General features: G+C 53.5%; 1 protein-coding gene across 1 annotated transcript in view; it reads right to left on the reverse strand.

Moving 5' to 3' along the window:
- Window positions 1-15,111, reverse strand: part of CATSPERG (cation channel sperm associated auxiliary subunit gamma) — a 30,347-nt gene that overhangs the window by 3,072 nt on the left and 12,164 nt on the right. The window contains exons 8-22 of the mRNA XM_056136082.1: window positions 13,048-13,185; window positions 10,719-10,778; window positions 10,468-10,587; window positions 9,807-9,857; window positions 9,579-9,708; window positions 9,006-9,117; window positions 8,168-8,326; window positions 7,971-8,083; window positions 7,075-7,288; window positions 6,468-6,530; window positions 5,994-6,314; window positions 5,819-5,899; window positions 5,633-5,727; window positions 2,806-2,820; window positions 156-310 (exon numbers count right to left, since the gene is read on the reverse strand). Of these exons, the coding sequence (XP_055992057.1) occupies window positions 156-310; window positions 2,806-2,820; window positions 5,633-5,727; window positions 5,819-5,899; window positions 5,994-6,314; window positions 6,468-6,530; window positions 7,075-7,288; window positions 7,971-8,083; window positions 8,168-8,326; window positions 9,006-9,117; window positions 9,579-9,708; window positions 9,807-9,857; window positions 10,468-10,587; window positions 10,719-10,778; window positions 13,048-13,185 (1,827 nt within the window). The remainder of the gene's footprint in view (window positions 1-155; window positions 311-2,805; window positions 2,821-5,632; window positions 5,728-5,818; window positions 5,900-5,993; window positions 6,315-6,467; window positions 6,531-7,074; window positions 7,289-7,970; window positions 8,084-8,167; window positions 8,327-9,005; window positions 9,118-9,578; window positions 9,709-9,806; window positions 9,858-10,467; window positions 10,588-10,718; window positions 10,779-13,047; window positions 13,186-15,111) is intronic.

The raw sequence follows: 15,111 nt of genomic DNA on the forward strand, positions 1-15,111 counted from the left end.
TAACTCCTGAGTGCAGAGCCAGGAGTAACCCCTGTGCATTGCCAGGTGTGACCCAAAAAGCAAAAAAAAAAAAAAAGCCCACAAAAGGAAGGAGAGCGGAAGGTGTGGAGGGGAGGGGAGAGGGTCCTGCTGCTGGGGGCCACAGGGGCACGCACTGTCCCGGAAGAGGAAACAGGGCATCTCGGGGTCTTCGTTCACACAGTCGAAGTAGTGCCTGTTCTTCTTCATGTTGTACTGCAGCGTGTAGGTGATGTCAAAGGCTAGGCGCTTGCCGGGTGGGCAGCCCAGGTACACTAGCATCATCAGGTTTCTCTGTGGAGAAGGAGGCAAGCCTCAAGCAAGGAGGACACCTGCTTTCTCACGCTCCTCCCTGATTCTGCCCTGCTTGCTCACCCTTGTCACTGGGGACTGGAGGGTCTCAAGTCCACTGGAGACAGGGCTGGGGGGAGGGGTGCAGAGAGGCAGCACACTTTAGGTACCTGCCTTGCCTGTGGCTGACCCCGGTTTAATCCCTGGCACCTGAGTCCCTGCAGGAAAGAGCCCTGAGCCCAGGAACCAGGAATGAGCCCTGAGCACTGGTGGGTGCAACCTAAAATATCAACAAAAGTATTTGGAAAACTGCCAACACTTAAGCAACCTCTGCTGTATAAAGGCCCTGGGAAGGGCTTCTCAGGGCTTTCCATGTTCAAACCCATTAGTCTCTACAGCAGCATTTCTCAGTCTGGGCTCAGATGGCCCTTTGGGTACTCCCAAAGGAACCACAGGTGAAAATCACATCAATTGGAGGGGGTGGCCATGGCACAAGGCTTAGGGACCGGGGCTGGAAAGACAGGACAGCTGGTAGGGCGCTTGCCTGGCACACGGCTGATTGGGTTTGATCCCCAGCATCACGTAAGGTCTCCCTGTCCCATTAGGAGTGATCCCTGAGTTCAGAACCAGAAGTAAACCCAGAGTACTTCTGGGTGTGCCCTTCCCCCAAAAAGTGGGGGGGGGTCACAACTGCTGGGTGAAGGGAGCATAGGAAGAGACGAGGTGGAAAGTGGAGCTGTGTTCAGAAGAGGCTTTTTTCTAGGTCACACTCGGCGATGCACAGGGGTTACTCCTGGCTCTGCACTCGAGAATCACTCCTAGCAGTGCTCAGGGGACCATATGGGATGCAGGGAATTGAACCTGGGTCAGCCACGTGCAAGGTAAGCACCCTCCCCGCTGCACTATGGCTCTGGCCCCTCCCAGTCTCCATTTTAGAGATGGCCAAAGTGAGGCCCACTTCTAAAGTCTCTCTATAAAAGGTAAAGGTAAAGGCCCTCCCGTTGTTCGTCGATTTGCTCGAGCGGGCCCAGTAACGTCTCCATTGGAGACTTTGTTGTTACTGTGTTTGGCATATCGAATACGTCACGGGGAGCTTGCCAGGCTCTGCCGTGCGGGCGAGATACTCTCGGTAGCTTGCCGGGCTCTCCGAGAGGGGCGGAGGAATCGAACTCAGGTCGGCCATGTTGGCTGCGTGCAAGGCAAACGCCCTACCGCTGTGCTATATAAGCAAAAAAAAATGGGGGGGGGGGCTGGAGCCATAGCACAGTGGGTAGGGCGTTTTCCTTGCACACGGCCAATCCGGGTTCAATTCCCAGCATCCCATATGGTCCTCCGAGCAACACCAGGAGCGATTCCTAAATACAGAGCCAGGAGTAACCCCTGAGCATATCCCAGTGTGACCCCAAAAGCAAAATAAATAAATACATAAATACATAAATAAAGTCTCTCTATAGTCACACAGGGAGTCAGTGGTAGATAGGAGTCAGAATGGAATTGGCCCTTCAGCTGCCTCCAGAGTAACATGTGAAAACCCACTGGCACCCATGTTCTGGAGAGGCCAGAGGGCTGCAGTCAGGCCTGAATTCTCAAATAACATTACCTGGGGGTTCATGGGCTATAATGAGTAAAACAGGAAGGGGATTTGCTTTGCAAGCAGCTGGCCTGGGTTCGATCCCTGGCACCCCGTACAGTCCCCTGAGCCCCGCCTGGAGTGATTCCTAAGTGCAGAGCCAGAAGTAAGGCCTGAGCACACTGGGTGTGGCCACCTCCAAAAAAATAGGAAATGATAGGGGCTGGAGGAACAGTACAAGGGTTAAACCACATGGGTTCAATCCCCTCACTGCCATGAGTTTAGAGCCAGAAGCAGGCCCTGAGCACTGCTGGGTGTGGTCCAAATCCCCTACTCCCCAAAACAGGGTTTGGAAAGATCCTATCCCTCACCCCCATGACATGATCTAGAGAATGAAACACCTGGTTCATTTTAGGGAGAAGTGCCTGAAGTTTATCTCCATGGTCAGTCACATGATTTAGGCCTGATGGTGACTGTGGAGAGGGCTCAGTGGTCAGACCAGGCACCCCATGCCCCACCCCCTATTTCAGCTCAGATCAAAGATCTGGCACCCAGGGCTGGAGTGATAGTATGGCGGGGAAGGAATTTGCCTGGCACATGGCTGACCTGGGTTCAATTCCTGGCATCCCATATGGTCCCCTGAGCACCACCAGGGGTAATTCCTGCTGTGTGACCCAAATGGCCAAAAAAAAAAAAAATCCAGCAGCCCCTAAATGCAGGGAGGGCAGCTAATGGGCGTATCCAGTCCAATCCCTTCTCCACTCTTCTCTCGATTCACAGTGACTCATTCCTTCACATTCTGGCTAGAGGGGTTGTCTTCATCCTGGAACTCTCATTCTCACCCTTTTGTCACAGGCCACTCTCTCCTATGTCTCTCAACTCTTCTGCTTCCCTTGTCATGCCTGACCTTGCTTCCTTCCTGCCACCCCTCCATGTGCGGTCTGTCCCTCACAGTTTGAGAGAGACTGTGAAACCCCAAGTACCCACCTCCCTTTATATTCAGAGGCTAATTCCAGATTTGAGTGTATAGTCTGCCCTGGGCCAAGCGCTATTTTGCCTACCACCCTGATTATAAAGACGGACCCTCAACGGTGCTGTGGTGATGCCCAGCCTGGTGCAAATCTGGGGTCACATGGCTAACCCCATTCTAGGATCCATGCAGTGGGGATGGAATTTGTGTCCCATCCCAGAAGTTGGGGTCAAGTCACAGCCCCAGACCACCCACGCATCCCCAAAACTTCCCCACAAACAGTGCTCCTCCTGGTACCCTAAGACTGTACTGGACTCAACACACCTTTTCTCCCCTGTGACCTCACCCACACTAACTTCTGGATGGAGGGGTCTTAGCTACACCCCTGAAGAAACTCATGCCCAAATCATTTCACAACGCTGTTTCAGCATATCTGATTGGGGGGGGGGTCATAAACTCTAAACAATAATTGTGCATCTTCTATCGAAACAATGTATCTAGTCAAAGTAGATAGAGTATTAACTAGAACTCATCTGCCACACAGGAATTGGGAGGGGTGGGATGTGGGGTTCTATTGGGGTTCACGGTTAAAAATAAGTATTGGTAAAGGGAAATGTGTTTGATACTTACATGACTGAGACCTAAACCCGAAAGCTCTGTAACTTTTCCCACAGTGATTCAATAAAGAAATAAATTATTAAAAAAAAAAAAAGAAACTCATGCCTCCTCTGGTGCCAACTTGCCCACATTGCATCTGCCCAACCTGGTTTTGACCTCATCTCTCTCCCCCTCCCTCCCACTCAGCCTAGCTTGGCCACATACGCTCACTTCCCTTCAGCCTGACATGTGAAACTTACTTCTACCTCTAGAACTGCCTGCCCCCTGTCCCTCCTGCTGCCATGCCTTTTTGCACATAAGCACAGGGGCTCACTCCTTCCCTTCACTCAAGTCTTTGCTCAAATATTTCCCACTTGGAGGCCAGGGATATGGCTTGGTGCAAAGCATGTATGTGAGACCCTAGGTTCAATCTCCAACACTCCTCCCCACTCCCATCCTGGGTGGGTAGATGGGTGGGTGGGGGAGAGTTTTCCTCTTGGCCATGTCTTCCCTGGACCACACTATGAAAAACACAAACATCCCTAGTGCCCCTGGTTTTGCTTATTTTTTCTTTAGCACTCATCAGTTCTTAACACACATTATCATGTCTATTTACTTGGCACACTGTGATTCTTTCCTGGCGGTTGAGTTATGCTTCCCCAAACATCTATGCTGAAGGCCTAGTTCTAACTGCATGGAATCAGTCAGTGTGAATAAACGGGGTTCTTCGTTGATATATGAGCAAGTCGAAACTAGGGTGAGGGAATCACCTATGTCCCGACCTCGGAGAGGAATCTGGACAAGCATGTAAGAGAAGCGCTTGGAGAGACACAAAGAGAAGAGTGGGGTGGCAACAAGCCAAGAGCTATCAGCAGCCTGCAAAAGCCAGGAGAGAGGCATGAGGCAAGGGACAGACTCCCCATCACAGCAGCCAGTGGCAACCAAGCCTAGACTCGGACCTCTAACCTCTGGAGACGGGGTGAAGAAATTTCCATCTTTGGGGTCATTTCCATGCCATGGCTGCCTCCTCCCCTGGGAACAGTCACCTCCCTGGACGGGTCTGTGGGTTGCCGTCATGGCTGTAACTCTAGTATCAAGTGTCTGGCTACCATGTAAGAGGCATTTCATAAAAATGGGATAAGGGGCTGGACCGACAGTATAGCAGGGAGGGTGCTTGCCTTGCACTCAGCCAACCTAGTTTCAATTTCCCACATCCCATATGGTTCCCCACGCACCAACAGAAATGATTCCTGAGTGTAGAATCAGGAATAACCCCTGAGCATCATCAGGTGTGGCCCCAAAACCAAATCAATTAATTAATGAATGAATTAAGAATGCAGGAAGTGACACTATTTCCATTCTGTCTCCTTGATCCTCACTCTCCTCACCCAGAAGCCTATCTTGAGATCGATTCTGAGAGGGGCTAATTCTAATTGATTCTAATTCCTGGCTCTGCACTCAGGAATTACTCCTGGAGGTGCTTGGGGGACCATATGGAATGCCGGAGACTGAACTCGGGTCAGTCATATGCAAGGCAAACACCTCCCACTGTGCGATTGCTCCTGCCCCAAATTTAAAATATTTTCTTTCCTTTTTTTTGCTTTTTGGGTCACAACCAGTGATGCTCAGGAGTTACTCCTGGCTCATGCACTCAAGAATTACCCCTAGTGGGGACCATATGGGATGCTGGGAATTAAACCCGGGTCGGCTGCATGCAAGGCAAATGCCCTACCTGCTGTGCTATCACTCCAGCCCCTCAAAAATTTTTAAAGAAAAAAAAATAGTGGGTACGAGCCAGCCAATGGGGGTGGGCCTTGCTCTCCCAGTTCCTAACTCCCTGCATTCCTGAACAGATCTTTGCACCTTTCTGAGCCTGGATGCCTGCCTCTGTGCAAAGGGGAGATTGTATGTGCAAGCGAGGGTGGCCTCAAAGATCCAGAAAAGTCAGCAATCGAAGAACAACATGGGGGAGAAGAGCCAGCCTGAGCCCCAGGACGCCCTCGGTGCCCACTAGACAAACAAGGCCTGCCCACCCTTTCCTTCTCCCTGCAGAGAACTATCAGACAGGAGCTACGTGCTGCTGTGCAAGCTACACTACCTGAAAGGGAAGCAAGACTCAAGTGGCTGAGCAGCTGGGAAGGAGAAGGCAAGAGAAGATGGCACAAGTGGGGACCAGTCCTTCCCACCCTGCACAGATGCCCACAAATGAAGGGCCAAGACTTGCTTGTAAGTGTGGACTGAGGACCTTGCTCTGGATGCAATCTTGGTTGAAGCTCAACACCTGGCGGGAGGAGCACAGGATGAGAGGACTCCCCTGGGGCCTGCCTCCCTCCAGGCCCCCTGTGCTCCCCTACTGGCCCCTTGGAGTGTACCTTCAGCATCATAGAGGACATCATGAGATGGTGTCCGCTAATGCCCTGGTCAGAGCACATGCCCAGGTCACTGATCGTGATCTGGAGGTACGGCAGGAAGGACATGGTCAACAGTCCTGCCCGAGGGTGCAGTGACCGTTCAGATCCACCCCGACAGCTCCCTGCCAGGTCTCACCGAGAAAAGCACTGCTCTGTGTCTTAAAACAATAGTCTTGGTCACCTGCACATCAGTGCAGCCATAGTCAGGGAGCTTCACTGTCAGCTCCAGGTTCCTGAGGTTGTTCTTGTGTCTCGGGTAGCACACCTCGTTCTTAAAGTTGAAGTATGTATGCAGGGTCAGGTAGATGGTGAAGGTGTATTTGTTGCCCCTGTCCAAGAAGATGTGCCCAGGCAGGTTGTGGTTGGCTTCGAGGTTGTAGATCTTCTCATAGGTCCATGGGTCCAGGTGAATCTTTTCCATATTCTTCCTGTTGCTCGATAAGTAGAAGTAATAATCCTGGGGGTTGAGATGCGCCAGGCAAAGATGTGCCAGGCAAAGTCAGCCAGAGGGACTGTGAGTACGTACCACCCTCCCCCACGCGCACACACATGCACATGTGCATACGCACACAGCACACACTCACACACATTCCCAAGCTTCCACACACACCTGGTCCTGTTGTCTCTTCTTCCACCAGCGCCAGGTAGGGTCATGCACTGGGTCTGCGTAGGGCTGTAGGGATCACCCAAATGCCAGCACCGTGAGAAGTGGAGGGCCACCCCAGGAGCCCCCCGACCCCTTCCTAACCTCCATCTGGCCCCTTCCCTAAAGTAAAAGATACAGACCCTTCAGAAACAGCTGTAACCCAAAGTCGTCTCTAAGAGATGGCCAAGTCCTGTCTCCAGCCTTGCCCCCTCCACTAGCCCCGCTTTGGCCTCAGCATCTAAAGATGACTCTATTCTATTCTTTTGTTTGTTTGGTTTTGGGTCACACCCAGCAATGCACAGGATTACTTCTGGCTCTTCACTCAGGAATTACTACTGGTGGTGCTCGGGGGACCATATGAAGGATGGTGGGGATTGAACCCAGGTTGGCTGTGTGCAAAGCAAATGCCCTACCTGCTGTTCTATAGCTCCAGTCCCAAGCCCATTCTCTTCTACCCTCCACCATTGTCCTTCCGGTCCCCACTATGAAGCCTGGTCTTTGGACCTGCCCAGCCCCCACTCAGAGAGGCCCCCCCACTGCCAGCCCCAGCCACCGGTCCATGTACACCCACCTTGTTGTACTTGGAATGCAGCCAGAGGAGGTAATAGATAAGGCCTTGGTAAACGGTCAGCGAGTCCTGGAGATGGAAACCTGACAGGTCCGGGGAGATGGGCGGCAGTGCCCGGTAGTGCTCCTGGCGTGAATAGATCTGCGGGGTGGGCAGGTTACGCAGATTCATTTCCGTGAATGAGCAGCGGCTGGTGACGGTGAGCACCAGGCGGTTCCTGGAAGGGGAGAGGGGTGGGGTCGGTGGTGCAGCTGACTCCTCCTTGCTTTCTTCCAGCAGCCCTACCTGGAGCAACCTGCATCCTACCCTGACACCTGGACCGACACCAGCCTTCCTCCCAGTCTCAGCCTCGGAGCCTTTGTGGCCTGGACCAGAACCCCGGCCTTGGTCCAACCTTCCCTCTCCCCTACTCCAACCTCCTAAGCAACCTTCCACCACCCTTGCTCTTGCCCCACCGGGGCCCACCTGGAAGCCCCCTCTGCAGGAGGAGCACACTGAAACACAGTGATGCCTGGCCTGCCCCTTATCCCCTTCGTGGTTCCCCAGGACCCTCAAGAGGAAACCCTTTTCCCTCCCAGGCAGACCTTGTCGACCACCAGTACCCATATCTGCAGAGGCTGGCTTTCCGCTCTTAAACATCCAGTTTCTTTTCCTTTGGGGGATGACTTTGTATGTGGGGATTCCCGCTCTGGAATCCCTCCTTGTCTTTTCACCTGCCCTTTTCTTTTGTTCCCTTCTCAGCCACCAACACCTCTTCCTCCTGGCAGCCCTCCCTGTTGCACTCTCCTGAGCTAGGGAAGGCCTCTCCTTTTGAGCTTCCAGAGGCCCTAAGTTCTCCCAGCCTAGCAGCAGCCTCCCAGGCAGTGCTTGGGACTCAGTGGCCCCTCACCCCACCTTACCTTTTATCATGCAGGTCGTAGTAGTTGCTGGATTGCTGGTATGCAAGGAGCTCCTCCACAGGCAACAACCTCTTGACCAGTCGGCTCTCCTGATGACTCTCCAAATACACTAGCTGCCCGAGAGGGCCAGGTGAAGGCTTGGTGTCAGCTCACAACCCCGGGCTTCCCAGGCCTCCCTATGGCCCTCCAGCCAGCACCTGGTACAGATTCCTGTCTTCATAGAAGAGGGTGAGCATGGTCTCTTTATGGCCGTAGGAAGTGGAATGCTGCATCATTTGCAGGCTCACAAACACCTCCCAACCCCTGGATGGGAACAGCCTGTATATCCGGTAGCTTTCCTCCTTGTGGAACCAGATCTGGGGATGCGACAGCCAGGGCTGTGTATGAGGGTCATAGGGACACTGAGCCTGCCTCTCCCCTGCTCAGTATAACCAGCTGAGCCTCATCAACGACTCATTCCAGTCTGGGGGAATTTCTATCAGCTGTAAGGTATGAGCCTTAAGGACACAGCCACTCCCCAAGGCTGGGGGGAGGGGCGTGTCCTAAGGCCAATCCCCCTTTCTTGGCATCTCTCAGTGTCCCAGCTTTGCCTTGCACTCAGCTCCCACCTCTGCATTGAAGTTAAATGCTCGAGGCACACAACTCTCACACACAACTCTCCCGAGTTGCTGCCAGCTTCCGGGATGCCCCCTCCCCAGACACTGGGGGACACCTTCCTCTGGTGTCTGGGAGAGACTGGACTGGGAGGGGTGCTTTCCTCTTCGAAGCCTGGGACACAGGGAGCAAGAAGTGTCCCCAGGAGGAAATGAAGCCCAGCCCTCAGTGAGCCCCTCCTTTACAAATGCTCAGCATGCACCCCGCTTGCAGGCCTTTGGAAAACTCCTTTGAGTTCTGGGGTTCATCTCAAGATGAAGTTGCTGCTGCTGCCTTCCCCCAGGATCCCTGGGGAGGCACCTCTACCCCCAGGGGCATGGCTGGGAGGGAAAGGAGGCCCCAGGGGGCTGGGGGCAGGCTGAGGGGGGCAGGGAAGCCTACCTCCTCGTTCTCTGTGACAAGAACCATGTCCCCGTGGAAGGAGTTCAGCACGTATTTGATGGACAGCTCCTTGGGGAAGTCGGTCAAGTAGATGAAGCTCTCACTGTTAAAGCTGAATGGACAGAGATGGGGAGGGGGTGCTGGGCGCCCTGACCAGGGGTCTGCCATCCCTGACCTTGGGCTCACTTCTTCTCTAGCCTTGGGACCTCATGCAGAGGAAGCCTGGTCCCCTGGTTTCAGTTCCAGACCCCCTGGGAACTTACCCACCTTGACAAGCACACCCAATGCACCTGGACGTTCACCCCCAGCCTCTGGATTTGGCTCAGGGGTCCTCCACAACCCCCATGGCACCTGCCTCTCCCCCCATAGGTGGTGACTTCCTCACTGAAAAGGCGGCTCATGCTACTTCAACACACCAGACTTCCCAGCTGCTCCTGTTTGTCCCCTCCAGGCCAGTTTCCCCCCATCATACTCCGGGGTAACCTCTGGAGATGGGCATCCCCTGAAAATGGGTGCCTTCAGAGAGGACACCCACCTAGGGGGCCCAGAAAGGCCACAGGGAGAGGCACCCACCTCTGCATCAGGAAGTTGCCCCAGATGAAGAGAAGGTTGTTGTAGGGGTTGTAGAACATGCCCGTGGGAATCATCGGGACGGTGGTGTAAGATATGTCCCCAAAGATCACCAAGAACTCCTGGTGCCCCGCTGGCCATGGACAGAGGCAAAGCCGGCTGGGAGGTTCTGGCAGGGAGGCCCTCCTGACCCCGTTCCCTGCAGGGGCCCCCTCTGCCTTTCTTCCTTACCATCAGGGATGAACTCTGGGATGTTGCAGATGACGGTCAGGTCATTGTTGACTGCAGTGGCAGGGCAAAGCCAAAGCTCTTGAGAGTCAGCCCTCAAGCCCTACCCGGTGCCCATCCCAAGCCTCCCCGATCTCCCAGTCTCCCCAGTCTCTCCAGTTAGGCCAGAGTTCTTCCCGGGGCCTCCTAAAGGCTACCACCCGGGTAGTGTAGGATGTACCTCTTCCACTTTGGCAGCAGAGAGCAGTGTACGCCTGTGCAGCTGTCTTCTGCAGCCCCAGCCCAGCCCCTGTTCTACGTGTTGTTTCACGCCCCCCCCTCAGCAGTGCTCAGGGCTTATTCCTGGCTCTCAGCTATCACAGCTGGTGGTGCTCAGGGGACCATATGGGGTGCCCGGGATCGAACTCAGGTCAGCAGGTGCCTCTGTCCTAGAAGCCCTGGTCTACTGAGTGCCACAGCCCTGAGCCTGCTGAGCTCAGGTGTAGCCTACCTCACAATTCTGCTCACCAAACCTCTGCGCTACCCACCCCCCCTTCATCCTCACAGCCCGCCCCCCTCCCACTCAGGAGCATCCTGTCTGCTTGCTGTACACAACCAGGGCTCCTGCCCCCACCCCTCTCCCCAAGTCCAGCCCCATCTCTACCCGCCATGGTCCCCCAGTTACCTAGATTGTAGCTGACCACCTGGAAAGAATTTCTGGAATTGCGGTTTGGAATCTCAACCAGCAGGAGCATGATGTAGTCATCTGAGCTGTAGACGGCCCAGGTGATGGAGCAGCCGAAGGCTGGGCAGGAAGTGGGAGCTTGGTGCAGCACCAGGGTGCCAACCCTGCTCCATCACCCATTTCCTCTCTCTGTGACTGCTGCCTCCCCACTAACTCTCCCCGCCGATCGCTATTCCCCAACACCCAGGTACCTTGTATGATCTCACACACGGAATTCTGCCTGGGGATCAGCTCGAAGGTGACGTGGCCATCTGTCGAGCAGGCCGGGTCCACACTCAGGCCCTTCCCAGCCCAGCAGGCACCACCTCACACCAGCTCTCCGAGTGTCCCCATGCTCTTAGTCTTTGGGATTCCCAGGACTGAGCTCTTTCTCTCTCTCCTCTCTCTCACTCTCTCTCTCTAGCTTTCTCTCTCTCTCTCCCTCTTACACACACACAAACACACACACACACACACACACACACACATACACACACACACTGCTCAGGAATTAGCTCAGGGGCCTGAGCAACAATACAGTGGGTAGGACGCTTGCTTTGCACATGGCTGACCCATGCTCCATCCCCAGCATCCCATATGGTCCTCCGGACCCACCAGGAGTGATTTTTTGAATGCCTCCAAATGTGGCCCCAAAACAAAACAACAAATGGAAAAAGAGATTGGCTCAGGTCTGGGGGTGTATCCAGAATGGGCTAATCAGTGTTCCCTGAGATCTGTGCTAAGGCCCATCAGAAAGAGACTACTCTCATTCTCTTGGGGATGCAAACGAGTGGGAGATATAAGCCCTCAGCTCCAGGGCCAAATATTAACCTTCAAGAGATGTGTATCTATCCTAAAATGAAGCCAAGTCTGGGACCAGAGCAAAAGTACTCCAGGCAGGACACTTACCTTGCACATGGCCAACTTGGATTTGATCCCCAGCACCCCATGTGGTTCCCACGAGTGATCCATGAGCACAAAGCCAAGAATAAACTCTGAGCACTGTTGGATGTGCCCCTACCCCCCCCCCAAATCAAAATGAAACCAAATCCCAGTGTTAATTGATGACAAACTCCTATGGCTCTCCCCATCTGCCTTAGCCCAATCTGAGATTTTCATATATGTTGTTATTTTAATCTTTTTTTTTCCTTTTTGGGCTGGAGCGACAGCACAGCAGGTAGGGCATTTGCCTTGCACAAGGTCGACCCGGGTTCGATTCCTCTGTCCCTCTCGGAGAGCCTGGCAAACTACTAAGAGTATCCCTCCCACACAGCAGAGCCTGGCAAGCTCCCCGTGGCATATCTGATATGACAAAAACAGTAACAAGTCTCACAATGGAGATGTTACTGGCGCCAGCTCGAGCAAATTGATGAACAACGGGAGAGGACAGTGCTATTTTTTTTGTTTTGTTTTTTGTTTTGGGGTCAATCCCGGCGATGCTCAGGGGTTACTCCTGGGTCTGCACTCAGGAATTACTCCTGGCGGTGCTCAGGGGACCATATGAGATGCTGGGATTTGAACCCAAGTCAACCTTGTGCAAGGCAAATGCCCTACCCGCTGTCCTATCGCTCCAGCCCTGGATAGTGCTATTTCAATCTTTTTACCAGCTCAGGGAAGCAGGGACTAGGATTTTCATTAGCCCCACTATGCAGGTGAGGGAGTGAGACAGAAGAGGTTCAGCTTCTTGTCTGAAGCCATAAGGGGCTTGGGCTGGGTGTGCTACAACAGTCTTTCAAGAAGGACCACTGTGCTATCCCTTCTTTCGAGGACAGACAGTCCTGGACCTAGCAATGCCTGAAACTACACAACAGGCAGTCTACAAACCCTCTACACTTAAATGACTTCTGTTCCTTTTGGTGTGGGGGCTGTACCTGGCAGTCCCCAGGGCTCACTCCTGTCTCTATGCCCAAGGACCACTCCTGGCAGCGCCTCGGGGCCATATATAGTATCATCGATTGAATGGGGTCAGCCATGTGCAAACTATCACACCTTAAATGACTTTTTTGTCCATTTTGTTTTTATCTTGGGGTCACACTTGGCAGTACTCAGGACTTACTCCTGGCTCTGTGCTCAGGAATCACTTCTGGTGGGTTTGGGGGACAATATGGAATGCCAGAATCAAACTTCAGTCAGCTGCATACAAGACAAGTACTACCCCCTGTACTCTTGCTCCAGTCCCATAAGTGACCTTCCAATTGAGCCTCTGTCCTTTCAAAGCAAATCCATGACCCCCTCCATTCCCCTGCTCCATACATATATATCACCTCGCTCACAGGGCTGCCTGCCAGCCTGGGACCCTTCCAAAGGCACATGGCGATGTGGTTCATTTTGTTTTGCAGTCACACCCAGTGGTGCTCAGGGCTTACTTCTGGCTCTGAACTAAAGGATCCCTCCTGGTGGGCTTGGAGACCATGTGGGATCGGTTGACCGTGTGCAAGGCAAGCGCCCTCCCCGCTGTGCGACTGGTCTGACCCCAAAGGTGAAGGAAGAGTGTCTGCAGGCCTGGAGGGTCTTCTGGACTCCGAACACCCACTGACTCACCTCTGATGGTTCCAAGGTGGACGTAGCCTTCTCTCTTGCCAGAGGAGAGGGCTAGGATGTACTCGGAGCCATTGCTGGGAAAGAGCACGGGCAATAGCTTCTTGATGCACTCATTGCGCAGGACACGAACCCAGGTGTCTGTGGGGACCAGCATGGGCTCTCCTGACCAGCTATTTGGATCCAGATGAACTCCAACCCCACCCCTCTTCCTGGCCACGTCCTCTCCTCAGTGTCCAGCAGACTGTCCAGGGACCCTTACCACAGGGCTCTTGCTGCCTTGGAAGAAAGCTCCCCACCACCCACCCTCTCCAAGAGGTTCTGGGAGGGCTGACTCCATTGCTGCATCTCCTGGGCCAAAGAGGTAGCACAGCAGGGAAGGTGCTTGCCTTGCATGCTGCTGACCCAGGTTTAATCCCTGGCATTGCAAAGGGTTCCCTGGGCCCCAGCAGGAATGACCACAGAGCCTGGTGTCAGAGTAAGCCCTGCTGGGTATGGCCCCGAAACAAAGCAAACACAAAGAAATTGGATCTGAGCAGGCAGGGGATATAGCCAGGCAAATCCAAAACAGGCTCATCCCGCAGGCTCATCCCACAGCCACAAATGAGCAACTCAATCGCACGGCCCCAGGAGCAGAGTCTGCAGTGGCTAGATGGGGATGCAGGGTGGGGGCATTATCATGAGCACAACGCAGGGGTCTAATGGCTTCATCAAACCCCCAGATCCTGGGCCAGAGTGATAGTACAGCGGGTAGAACATTTGCCTTTCACACGGCTGACCTGGGTTTAATCGCCAGCATCCCATATGGTCCCCCAAGCACCGCCAAGGGTAATTCCTGAACGCAGAGCTAGGAGTAACCCCTGAGCATTGCTGGGGTTTGGGTGTGACTCCAAAAAAAAAAACAACAACCCAGATCCAACAGTGGCCATGATAGCAACATGTTCCTGCGTGTCTCAGCTGTCCAGACCAACCAGGAACAAGTAGCCCTTTTCTCTCTGTCTTGACCCCTTTGAATGTCCTCCTCCTGTAAGGTGACCTAATAGGGAAAGGCATGGAAGCTGCTGGGAGTGGGCACAATGAGTGCCACTCAGGCCCTGGGACCAGGGCACAGGACCCTGCAAGCAAGCATCTGTCACCTAGAGGAGAAAGCAGGAATGCTCCAGAGGCTTTAGGATTGTTTAAAAATGAAGCCAAGGAGCTGGAGCGATAGCACAGTGGGTAGGGCATTTGCCTTGCACACGGCCGACCTGGGTTCAATTCCCAGCATCCCATATGGTCCCCTGAGCACTGCCAGGAGTGATTCCTGAGTGCAAAGCCATGAGTAACCACTGAGCATCGCCAGGTGTGACCCGAAAAGAAGAAATGAAGCCGAGGGCCAGAGAGCTAGCCCAATGGGCTGTGTACATGTTTTGCATGCAGGAAACCTGAGTTTGATCCCAGCACCCACAACATGGTCCCCAGAGCCGAGCACTACCAGATGTCATCTCAAAACAACAACAAAATACAGGGGAGCAAGTAAGGCACGTGCTCTGTATGAAACTGACCTAGGTTCAATCCCCAGCATCAGATATGGTCTCCCGAGCTCTGCCACGAGTTATCCCTGAGCACAGAACCAGGAATAATCCCTGAGCTCTGCTGGTGTGGCTCCCAACAACAAAATATTAATTAAAAAATGAAGCTAAGAGGCTGGAGAGATAGTACAGCAGGTAGGGTGCTTGTCTTGCACGTGGCTGACCTGGGCTCAATCCCTGGCACCCTATAGGGTCTCCAGAGCCTGCCAGGAGTAATTCCTAAGTGCAGAGCCTGGAGTGATCCTTGAGCATCACTGGGTATACCTCCCAAAATGAAGCTGAACCCCAAACTTTTATTTTTCTTTACTAACTAGTTTCATAGTTTTGTCCCTTCAGTAGCCCACTTCTTTTTTCTTTCTTTTTTTTTTTCTTTTTGCTTTTTGGGTCACACACGGCGATACTTAGGGGTCACTCCTGGCTCATGCACTCAGGAATTGCTCCTGGTTTTGCTCGGGGGACCATATGGGATGCTGGGACTCGAACCTGTGTCGGCCAT

This window comes from Sorex fumeus, unplaced genomic scaffold (genome assembly GCF_029834395.1).
Source record: "Sorex fumeus unplaced genomic scaffold, SorFum_2.1 ptg000122l, whole genome shotgun sequence".
Taxonomy (NCBI): domain Eukaryota; kingdom Metazoa; phylum Chordata; class Mammalia; order Eulipotyphla; family Soricidae; genus Sorex; species Sorex fumeus.